Here is an 11723-nt window from a genome sequence, read left to right as displayed (position 1 = left end):
CGCCCCCACACACAGGGGGGACTCCTTGCCCCACAGGGGACCCCCGGGTGCCCCAAAGCCTCCCTCCCTTTAGGGCTTCCCGTCCCACAGAAGGGCCCTTCGAGCCCCTTGTACCCCCCCGGCCCTCTGAAGGCTCTCTCCGCCTCCGCTATCGCTGCCCCTGCCCCGGGCCGAGCTCCGCCTCACCCGCCGGGCCGGGCCGGGCCGGGCCGCCAGCTCCGCGCTCCCCCCGCCGGGCGGACCGTAACCATCGAGGCGGGGCGCAGAGCGGCACGGGCCGGTTGACCCCGGAAGTGCGGCCCAACCCGGAAGTGCGCGAAGGAAGCAGGTCCGGGGCAGCGGGGCCGGCGGTGCTGGTGGCGGTGGTGCACGGCGGGACGGGCCCGGCCACTCTCCTCCCGGTGAGAGCCGCGTACCGTTACCTCACCGCGTCACCGTGACGTCAGGTATTACCTGGCGACGTCAGAGTGGGGGGGCGAGCGGCGCGCAGGCCTTCTCTGCTGCTGCGGGAGGCGTGCGGGGCCCGAGTCTTACCGTGGAGGCCCTGACGCCGTGGGGGGGAGAGGAGGGAAGGGGGAGTATTCGAGTGTGACGTCATGCCCCGTGACGTCACGCCTCCGTGACGTCATGCCTGTGAGGCCTGGGTTCCCTGGGGTGTAGGTCGGGTTCCCTGGAGCAGCCCGGCCTGAGCGGGGCATTTCCACCAGGGAAGAGGGGTGCGTGTGTGGGGCCGGGGCTGCTGGGGACAGGGAAAAAAAAAAGAAAAAAAAGCTTGTTTTGGCGTGCAGCCCAACCCCTGCCCTTCGCTCCTTACCTGGTGACGTGTCGGGCCACCACGGGACCATGCACAGGGCAGGACACTGCGTCCCGTTAGGCAGCGCCTGCAGGTGAGGTTGGCCCTGGTCTCCTGGAGATTCGCTCCCCCACGTCGGTGTTTGGGGCTTTGCCTTCTCCCCTTGGAGCTTTCGTGGTGCTGGCACAGGGTGAGCTCTCCAAGGGGTCTCTCCCTCCCTGAGAACGCATCTCTCGTCAAACCCACGCTCTCTGTTTTCATAAACTCCCCAGGAGTTAATGTCTTCACGGCTTGGCTACACGCAGCTCTCAGGTTTGAAAGAGGGCTAGAGAGGCCTTGCAGAGGTGGCCACAGCAGCCTTATTTCTGCAAGGCATCACACTACGAGTAGGAAGGTGTCCTCTGTGTAAAAGCAAGCCATTTAGATCTATTTAGTGCTCGTTATTACCCATTAGCTTGTTGTAAATGGCAAGATACATTTCCACGTGGAGTGCCAGAAGTGGTGGTGGGTAGAGCAGTCTGTGGTCTGTCCGGGGTGTCTCGGTTTATTGCTTTGCTTTTCTCCAGGTATGAAATGATGTTACAAGCACTGAATGTAAAGCCATATAACTTGCAACCTCTTGGGCCCCAATTTTGCAGCGCCTTATAAATGTGTGTAATTTTAAGTACTATCAGTACTTCCATTGACCTCAGTGGGACTACTTACAGTGCTCTAAGTTAAACACAGATACACTTTTTCAGGGTAAGAGCCAAAGATGACTCATACAAGTGGATGTATCATGGATTTTTATCTTCCCACCGCTATTTGTTGTTACAACTTATGGTTCAATAAAGGTTAAATATGTTGAGCTCAACTTCAGGTTCGGTTGTAAAATAGCCAGTTTGTATTCCTCACATTTCATCTTGCTTGGGCTTAATGCTTTCTTGAAGAATTGTGGTGTTGGCACTGCTCACGCTTTATCCTTTTTGGATCCTTTATCAGCTCCAGCAGCTGTTTTGCATAAGTGTGATGGCTGAAGAATGTGGATTTCGCAAATCATTTTATTTTCCCCAGCGCTCGGCAGTGAGAGATCATTGTCTGCTTAGCAATAATGGTTTTCCCAAAAGCGAAATGTGACAAACAATTTCTAATAAATCAGACCTCGAAGAGTTTAATAGTAAAATTCAATGACCCATCACCAATGTTTTATACATTATGCAGGCTCAGTGCAAATATAGTGGAGAGCATATGCAATTACTGAAGATAATTATCTTACTCTTATGAGCGAAAATGTTGCTGAGTCTTTCTTGTGTTAAATAATCGACTGAGGTTCCTAATGTCACTTTAGGAGGAGTGTCACAGACACTTGGAAATCTTAACAATTTATATTTCATGATTTAAAATTACAATAACACAGGCAAAGTATGGGAGGTACTGGAATTATTCTCTAATAAATCTAAAACATTATTAGTTGGGAGATGATTGTTTTGGAAGACTGGGAGTTATTCTGTGCGTTTGATTCGATGAGGGTTTGTCTTCGCTGCAGAGCTATCACCAGTTGTAATTGCATTGAGTGCTGTGAAGTCAAGTTCCCTGTGCTTTCAAAAGCCATTAAGTGCAGTGGCATTTTTAACTGAAGGCAGAGAGAGGTGTCGTGGAGCGATGTATGTTGAAGATCTGCAGCCACAGCACCTCGCTTCCTAGAGCAAGCCGTGACAGACGCTCAGAGGGCAACACTGTCAACCCAAATGTCAGTGGTCCACAACCTACTCACGATCCACAGCCTGCCTTTCAGAAATCTGCACGAGGTTACTAAGTTGTCAGCATCCTTCTGAAGGCTCTGAAACCCTCAGAAAATACGAGGGGTCTAAAAAAGGAAGGCTAAACCCACTCCTTCAAAGATTAGTTGTTGATCAGCTGATTAGTATTGGGGTTTTTTCAGACCTGTGTGCGCCGTGTGGCTGGGGTACTTTTCTCCACAGGCAGCGGGACTCAGTAGCACTTTCCCTAAAGTGTGACTGGTGGAAAACAGGAGTGAAAGAGGTCTTGGTATATTTTTAAGTGTTTCACTGTGGGAAAGTAGCTTCTTAGCACAGGGGTATAATTGAGTTCTCAGCGCTGGTCTCATAAATGAATGGACAAGAGGCATGGTAGAAAAAAGAGTGGGCCCAATTAAAAAAAAAACCAAACAAAAAAAGGGCAGGTGAAGGGATTGCTGTGTACAAGGAAACAAGTGGAGGGCCTGTTTTCCAGTTTCTGTTGCAGGATTCAGTGGGTGAGTTGGTTAGTCAAGCTTGAAGGAGAGTTGGACACAGCTGTCTTCTTTGCCTTCTTTGTTAGACTGATTTTGGCAATAGCCGCAACAAAAATGGGTCAGATACACGGCTCTCATCAGATGTCAAGTCTGGAATCGGGTTTGACCTCTGACAAATTATCTTTAACTGAAAAAAATGCCATCTGGGTAGTGTGTTATCAGCAAGTTTTCCTGTTCCTGAATATGCTTAATTTTTCTCTGCTGCTGTAGGTAGTGTTAATGAGAAGTGTCTGCATTATTTATTAAGGAAGTGTACTCCTTTGTATTGTGTTATTTATTAAATTAACTCCACTAGCATTTGTTGTTGGTAGAAGGCAAGATGGTAAGTTTGAAGTCACACAGTCAGTAGGATAAAGTGAGACATTCTTTAAGATAACATTTTGGCTTATGGCTTCTGAACTTTGTAAATTGTATTTTAGGGCTCTGGCGCAGTCTAGATGGAATCATAACTTCAGGGAATGCATATTGGATTAGAAATTTCCTTGAATCAGGCTTCCAGGAAAATTGATAACAGATTTCCTCTTATCGGTGTCATCTCATTTAGTTACAAGTTGGCTTTATTCTGGCTTCTAAAAAAGAAAAATCCTTTTGAGCACAGAATATATAATTAAAGGCTATAACCTAATGTCTTAAAAATATCTTTTGTGCACAATAATTTGAAGAGTGTGGAATCTGTCCCTAGACAAAACAATTTTTCAAGTTGCAGTGAAATATGGGGCAGAATTTGGGTAGAGTAGATGATAAATAAGGTATAGCCACTGAGATGTAGCAGCATAAAGTGAAAGGAGCTTGTTGTAAAACAAGCAAGAGAAAAAGACGCAGAGTTGTAAGATGCAACATCAGCAAGAGAGATTGCAAAAAAAAGGAAGCATATTTAGACATCAGCACCCTGATATTCAGAAAGGGACTTCCTCTCTGTGGCTGTAGATAACTGCAGAGACAGTTTTTGCAACAAAAGAAACTGTAAGTGTTTTATGCAGTATTTAGACATCTGTAACTGACCGTGCCTCTAAAATCAAGTAAGTAGATGTATAAATGCTAAAAATCGGATGTATGAGTGCTTTGGGTTTTTCTAGATGCTAAATGAAAGTCTGGCTTTTGAAAACCAGGGCTTAAAAGCACTGATATTGATGGGAAGGGAGGCAGAAATTATGTCCTCTTTCTTGCTTTTCTTCCTCTATTAAAGAAAGCACTTCGTCTCTGCTAATAAATGCAGAATCCACTTTCCGGCCCTAAAGATAGTTACGCATTTCAAGTAGTCTGAACAATTTGTTCTTTTTTAAAAACCTTTTTCCCCTTAATGATTATTGTTCCTGATACTATTTATTTGGATGGGAAGATGAACATCTGGAGGACTGAAGGTTGTGCTAATGCTGCCTTACCCTCTTTCCATTACTGTGTTCTGAGCAAAGCTCTGATTTGGAACCTCTCAGCTGACAGTTTATATTATGCTAATCAAAATCTGTTTACTGGAAATGAAATTTGAATACGCCGTAAGCTTGCTGTCATTAATAAACTTGATTTTTTTTCTTTTTTTTTTTTTCTTTTTCCAGTTGGATTTCCAGTCTCCGCTTCTAATATTGATGGTCCTGAAAGTGCATTTGGATCCAAGACATTTTCTATCACTGAACAAATCAAGAGCCTCCTCTCTTATCTCAGAGCAATACAGACAGCTTAATATCTTATGACCTCATTTCTCCAAATTAAATGAAAAAAGAATTTTCTCTAGCTTTCCATGAAGCTCAGCTATTGCCTGTTAATTTTGACTGTTAGTGCTGATCTTTCAATTGAATTTACACTGGAAAATGTAGCTTCAAACGGGACAGTCGCTTTTGGGTCTTTCAATACATCACTTCATACAGTGACTCAAGCTTTAATAAGTTCTCCAGCACACCATGACATCATAGCCAAAGAGGGGACCAGTATTTTAATTGAATGTAAACTGAACATCAGCCAGCATGAATATGTTCTTTGGTATAACTCCAGAGGACACCTGCTTCAACAGGAAGATGAAGGTGAGCTTTCCTGCTGTTTTCTATCCTTCAGTATTCCCCTTTTATGCAGTTTCAAAAACCTCTGGGACTTACCATTTTCTCTCTCTGTCCTCCCATTTTTACAGTAGGGAGATAAGGAAAGAGCAAAAAGCCCTTTCCCCTCTGGCATGTGCCATGAGAAATCATTTAGTTCAAGAGCTATCACAGTATTCAGTACAGAAGAAATGAGCCTGCATCCTACTAACTGATGTTTTTATTTGTTATTGCTCTGGTTTATATTATATTTTTCCAAACACATAACTTAAACAAAATTCTCCACAACTGTTGACCTTTTCCAGCTGGCAATCAATGCTTTTATTTTGTTACAGGATTTTTTAAAGCATGAGGTAACATTTATTTTCTCGTTTATGCACCAGTGAGACTGTGGAAACTAACGCAGTTTGTAAAGGCCAATGATGAAATACACACTCTTTAGCCCGTTTGTACAGAGGGAGAATATATTTTCCTAGCCGTTGGCTCTTACAGTTCTGTCCCTGTAGTTTTTAATTTTCAAAAAATAATGTCTTTTAGAGATGCATGTGGTTTTTCTCTGCTCTGTTAGTATTAATGAAGGTCATCGAGCTAATTGATAGGATCTTCTTGGAGGCCATCTTTCTGCCTTAAGTATTCAGTAACCTCTTTGTAGTTAGAATGCCATCTGGAGATTAGTTCAAAGTACAGTAATTAGACGAATGAGTTATGAAAACAGTTTCCCCCCTAAGTTATAAACGCATAGGAAATACTGTATAAAGCTAGCTTCTTTTATTGATTTCTTTTTCCACCGGTTTTGTATATCAGTGCTGCATGCTCAGCAGAAAACTGTCTCAAGAAAATCCTGGGTTCTTTTGCCAGCGGAGCCATTTACTGACTCTGATCTTTTTCATGGGTCACTTGACTTTTGATTCGGAATGTATGGAAAATTAGACTTTATAGAGGACAGCCTTTCAACATGGTGTAACACAGCGGGTGCGAAGCTCTAGTTATTAGGTTTCCTTTTAGAAAGAGCTGACAGCCCAAAAGCACACAAGAAGCTGCAAGATGATTGAAAGCAGTAGAACCAGAGTAGCAAGCGGGCGAAATAATTTACCATTAAAAGCAGTAAGATTGGTACCTGGTTCATGGCTTTCTGTATCAGAAGCATGAAAAAGAAATTTCCATCATTGGCGTACTGTTTGTATTATGCTAGAAGTGAACTGCTTGCTTCCAAGCTCTGTCTCCTGTTGATGGAGCAAACAGCGTGTGTCTAATTTACGAGGTGATTTTTATTTCGTTAGCTCAGTTTATTTCTTTTGAATCTGCAGGTGGACGGTGGAGGATTGCTGATAACTCCCTTAACATCACAAAGGTCAGCTTTGCTGACCGGGGGCGATACACGTGTGCAGCTGTTAATCGCAATGACACCTCCTATTACACAGTCACCCTGAGGGTTATCTTCACCTCAGGAGACATGAGTATCTACTACATGATTGTGTGCCTCGTTGCCTTTGCCATCACCCTCATTTTAAACATCACCCGTCTGTGCATGATGAGCAGTCACCTCCGCAAAACGGAGAAGGCTATCAATGAGTTCTTCAGGACGGAAGGGGCTGAGAAGCTTCAGAAGGCTTTTGAGATAGCCAAGCGTATCCCTATCATTACATCTGCCAAAACGCTAGAGTTGGCCAAAGTCACTCAGTTTAAGACCATGGAGTTTGCTCGGTACATTGAAGAGCTTGCCAGAAGCATTCCCCTTCCACCACTGATCCTTAACTGCAGGGCCTTCATGGAGGAGATCTTTGAGGCTGTGCGAGTGGATGATCCCGATGAAGTCGGTGAGGAGGACAAACAGAGCCAAGCCTGCGGTACCCAAGCTGCCATATACCCCAGCAACCCAGAGATGAAGCGCAGCGATTCGCCAGCCGGGGATTCAGACGATGGGTCCATGAATGAGCAAGGCCAAGAGATAGCTGTCCAGGTGTCCATTCACCCCCAGTCAGAAGTGCAGAGCATTGACACTGTTTCCCATGACAGCTGCCAGTTTGCCCCTTCTGAGGAAGGCACCTGCTGAGTCCAGCGATACGCCGTTGTGAAGGGAGCAGAGTTGACCCAAGGATACCACGAGAAAGGGGTCTGCAAACGAGCTGCCTCAGTCCCATATGCACAGGAGTTATCCAAATTGCAAAGTGCCAGAACTGCTTCTCAAATCTGTGTTTTCTGTCAGTGTTGATCTAACCGTTTCCAGTCTGTTAGAGAAGGCCATTGGGAATATTGTGCGGTGGCTTTTCTTTTTAAAGCAAGCTTGCTATAATTAAAATATTTACAAAACAGGAATTCTTTGTCCTTGGCTCCTTGGTAGCTTCTGATACTTCTAATCTGTATTAGAAGTGCCCAAGCTGAGCAGTACAACTTGCAATAAGATCTTTTCCACCAAGTGGAGCCGGAATTCCTTTGAGTCAGTGTTGTTGTCCTGATGAATTGAGTTGTGTGCTCTTTTTGAATTGCCTCTTGGTGCGTGTAGCCCCTCAGAACCGTGGTGAGCTTGAACAAATCTGTTTTGTGTCGTGTGCTTCTATGTTGCTATCAAAACGTACTGTACTTAGGAAAAAAGAATAGTACCAGGATCTGCTGCTGGATTAAACAAATTGTTGCAGTTTCAAAGCAGCTTAGAGAACAACCAGGGGGTCTCAGTTTTCCATGCATCCGCAGAAAACTCTTGTGTGCTCTAGTGTGCAGAGAGCAAATTGTTGTTACAAAGCTCGTCACGTAAACTCGGTGCTGATTGCCAAAGCGCCTTACCCTGGTCCTGTCTTAGAGAATGGAGCAGTAACAGCACTGCTGGCACTGTCTTTCTTTCGACTTTCCTGATTACACTTACTATAGAAAATCCAAAGTTTTATATTGTATTTGACGTTATTGTGAGAAAAGAATGACAGTAATGTGTAGTGGCATAATTTACAAATGAATTCATCTACAGATCAAATGTCTCAGGCACTTCTTTCTGAACAGTGTTATAAAAAAGGAGATGAGAAGTAGTGACACTCACTTTGCTGGTACTTTCAGAAAGCAGTTGAGGAGAGAGGGGTTAGCAGAGGGGCTGTTTGCTTGGTGAAGTAACTCCCTGACTCTGCCCTGGCTCATCCGCTGAAGAGGGTGGCAGAAGGGTGAGGTGCAGGTGCTGACATACATGAACTTCACCAAGGATACCCACCTGGCTTCCTTAGCTGTAGAGATCCAGCCTCAAGGAATCAGAGTGCAGATGAGAATCTAGTTTCTATTTTTCACTCTTTGGTGCTGATTTTTTTTCTCCTTAACATTTGTAAGTTGTATCGCTTAAATAGCATTTTATATCCTGTTGAGATTTAGTAGATGTAAGGCTTGTAAGCACTCCACAAATTAATTTCTTACAACTACTGGAAGCATATTGCCATATAATTTTAACAACTTGGCAACAGGAGCACCATTTAATTTCCCACAACTCTTTTTTCTTTCCTTATTATTATAGAAATGTCAGTTGAACAAGTGATTTTGGATGGCTGCTCGGGATTCTTAAGAGGATTTGACATTACATTTACATGAGCAGAGATGGAAAACAAGCAGGCACAGTGGTAATAACAGGGTGGGGCCGTCTGTTGGAATGTGTGCTCCTAACAAAGGGTCTGAACAAATTATATTTATCGTATCATATCAGAGAACAGGAAACTGAAGCATCTATTAACATTTAAAGCTACCTTCTGGGGAAGGTTCTGCAGTCAGCCCCCGGCGAGTGCAGCCTGGTTGGCTTTGGCCTGTCGGGTGAGAGTGGTGTTTGTCAGGAAGGAAGGAAGGAAATTGCTGGCCTTGCTTATAGTAGCATTCCCACCACCTTGGTGCCATTTCCAAGACTGTAGCAAACTTTATCTGCTTCAGGGGAACAAAGCCGCCTGCAGACACTTCCAGTAGCTACTGCCCTCAGCAGTAACTTCCTTTTTGCTTCTATACTTTGGTGGGACTTCATGTCCAAGTGGAAAATTTGTATAGTTTTTTGTGTAACCTGTTTGGTCTCTTTTAAGTTTTCTGAGGTCATCAGTGTTAAAAGATACTCTTGTGGATAAATGCCTAGTTCTGTTAGAAGCCCTGCTAAGATGCTGCTGCCTTCACTTCTGTATTACAACGAGCTCTGCAGGTTTGTAGCACACACACGAGTGGAGATTTGGGGGTTTCCACCATTTTGGATGTCCTAGGTGAAAGAGGTGAAGGCTACAAGAGAGAACGATATGTTTTAATCTTCTTTGTGTCACAAGCCAGCACAGGTGAGGGTTGTACCCTCACCTGCCTTTTTTCCCCATAAACAGCTCTCCTTGCTTCTGTGAAACTGTTGCATTACATGCAGCTGTAGCATCTTTGATGTTTTGGCCCTGACTACATCCGCAGTGTAGAGATGCAGCTACGAAATCAACGCTCCCTTTAATTGCTCGCTAAGAAGCAGTTATGCAACTGTGATTGACAGATGTCTCATCAGAGGTGGCAGCTTACAGGCGGCAGGATGACACTAGAGGTGTGTCAGATGGGTGTCAGGAGAGCAGTTTCTAGATTAATTCGATCTGTTCTTTGATTTTTATACTTTATTTACATTGCTCCGAGTTCTTACTAAGCACAGGTACTCGGTGTCTTCATGTGTCCTGTTGCTGGTGGAGAGGAAATAATGATCACACATTAAGGTCCTCAAAAATGCAGTTTCAGTGTCAAATGCTGGGTGGTAAAGCTAAGAGTTTTGCTGAATTATTACAGTATTTCATTCAGTAAATTAATTTCATTCCTGGGAAGGAAGCTGTTTTGTAAGGATTTCAGTAAATCAGCAGTACTTATTAAATGTAGGAACTGATCCTACTCCCACTGAATTCAATTAGAGCAGATTTGAAGCTCTAGTGTATTTTACAAACGATATTACAGGATTTTTATGCATCTGAAAGCAAGGATGATGGTGATGTTCTACTGTAAATGTGATTTCCAGAGAATGAAACCTGACACTGGTTTGCAAACAACTTGTGAACTATTCTTGTTATCCTGAGTAAATGTATGCACTTAAATTTATTTGATGCGACTAATTGAGCATTAACATTGAAAGATGATGTAAACGTCAGTGTTTCTCTCAACTTTTTGTAGGACAAGGAGAGTCTACAGTGGTTTCCTTGCTTTAAACTAAATTCTTTGACAATCACGAGGCTATTTTTCTCTTCTTTGTGACTTATTTTAGGTAATGCTAAATCTACTTGTTATCCAAGAGTATCTAAGACTAACTTTGTAGTGGTTATTTGTATTACCTGGATTGTAATGTAACTGTTTAATGTAACCACATAGGATTTCATACTTTCATAAAATGAACTGGTAGATTTGCAAAATAAATTAAAAACAGAAGCCTCTTTTTGTTAGCCTTTTCTTTTTTATCAGTAAGGGGTGGTGAGTGCCTGTCTGTCCAAGATTCCATAGCAGCTAAGCAGACGGTTGTTCTCCAGCCTGGTAGAAGTTGGTGGGATGTTCAGTTATCTGATAGACCATTCCTGCTATGACATCTTTGGGTCTGTCATGTTTTTTTGTGTTTCAAAAGTGCCCAGCAGTATCTGCAATAATGGTTACCAGCTACATAAACAAATGGTAACAGACCTGAAATGGTTTCAGGAAGGCCTGTGCCTTCTCCTTGATTGCACTTTTGCAAGGTAAAAGGGAGATTGTGGATGCAGGGGCCATCAGCCACAAACCTGTATTTTTTGTTCTTCCATTTTTCACAGGATTGTACTATTCTATATTGTAATCACATCTTTTTTCTTTTTAAATCCTCCTCAAAACCCAGTGTATTTTGGACACAACTTACCCCTTAAAAGGCAGCACAGCACCAATGTGGAGTATCTAAAGCCTTCAAGTGACCAAGTCTGTGTTGCTGTTTTTCCAGTGAGTTGCTGAGACAGCATACAGAAATTTCCAGTCCTGCACCGAGGGCAGGATGTGGCTGCTCTCACTTCTGCATCCCTAGAGCTGGAGGAGACGTAGGTCTGATTTTACCCTTGCTCTTTGCAAGCCAGCAGTTTATTAAATGACCCGGGAAGGGTATAACATCCCCTGGAGTGCTGTGCTAAGCATGCCGAGAGTGGGAAGGAGGGGACCATCCCATCTCATTCCAGTGACCAGCCTTGGGTTTCCTGATCCCTTTGCAATCAATTCAGGGTATTAAACTCTGCTAGGGGATGATCCCAAGCCCCAAAGCAAGATGGTTACCTATCACCACTGGTTAGACTGGGAAGTTGTGTTTCCAGTGTCAGCACCTGATACTGTGTGGTAACGGGCACGTCGTGCAGCCCTGGGTGCCAGCCTGGAGCACAGAGTAAAAGTGCCCCTTTTTAAGTTTAAACTGCAACGGCCCCTCCACACCCAAACACCAAAAATCCAGCTTGCTGAGAAACCCTCTGTAATTTAGTCAGAGGGGTTGTGCAAGTGTGACTGAAAGCAGACTTCACCCACCTTGTTTTTAAACAGTGGTCTCTGGTTGCCAGTCTCTGCACGAGGCAGATAATAGACTTACAGCTGGATCTTGGGGATTTTCCCATGAGAATCAGCTGCTTAAAGGAAGAATTATTGGACCCGTGCTGCTGGG

General features: G+C 43.9%; 2 protein-coding genes across 5 annotated transcripts in view; one reads left to right on the top strand and one right to left on the bottom strand.

Annotated features, from left to right (window-relative positions):
• Positions 1 to 305, bottom strand: part of FAM114A2 (family with sequence similarity 114 member A2) — an 11388-nt gene extending 11083 nt beyond the window's left edge. For both annotated transcript variants that reach the window (XM_014948021.1, XM_014948022.1), the window contains exon 1: positions 187 to 305. The gene's annotated coding sequence lies outside the window, so the exon portion shown is untranslated. The remainder of the gene's footprint in view (positions 1 to 186) is intronic.
• A 4-nt stretch (positions 306 to 309) lies between these two features.
• MFAP3 (microfibrillar associated protein 3) lies at positions 310 to 10492 on the top strand. 3 transcript variants are annotated; one of them, XM_014948023.1, is made up of 3 exons: positions 310 to 446; positions 4640 to 5101; positions 6421 to 10492. In XM_014948023.1, exons 2-3 carry the CDS (start codon positions 4822 to 4824, stop codon positions 7164 to 7166), a joined length of 1026 nt encoding a protein of 341 aa, XP_014803509.1. In that variant the 5' UTR covers positions 310 to 446; positions 4640 to 4821; the 3' UTR covers positions 7167 to 10492. The 3 variants fall into 3 exon arrangements, with proteins under 3 accessions (XP_014803509.1, XP_014803510.1, XP_014803511.1); XM_014948024.1 differs by having other exon boundaries at positions 324 to 401; XM_014948025.1 differs by lacking the exon at positions 310 to 446 and adding an exon at positions 3999 to 4105.
• The last annotated feature ends 1231 nt before the right edge of the window (positions 10493 to 11723 follow it).

This window comes from Calidris pugnax, unplaced genomic scaffold (genome assembly GCF_001431845.1).
Source record: "Calidris pugnax isolate Ruff unplaced genomic scaffold, ASM143184v1 scaffold27, whole genome shotgun sequence".
Classification (NCBI taxonomy): Eukaryota; Metazoa; Chordata; class Aves; order Charadriiformes; family Scolopacidae; genus Calidris; species Calidris pugnax.
Note: the sequence above shows the minus strand (reverse complement) of the source record. Positions and strands in the feature narration are given on the sequence as shown.

Coding starts and splice junctions, on each gene's coding strand:
- MFAP3 (XM_014948023.1), top strand. CDS start 4,822: ATGAAGCTCAGCTATTGCCTGTTAATTTTGACTGTTAGTGCTGATCTT. Junction 5,102..6,420: donor GCTTCAACAGGAAGATGAAG/GTGAGCTTTCCT, acceptor TTGAATCTGCAG/GTGGACGGTGGAGGATTGCT.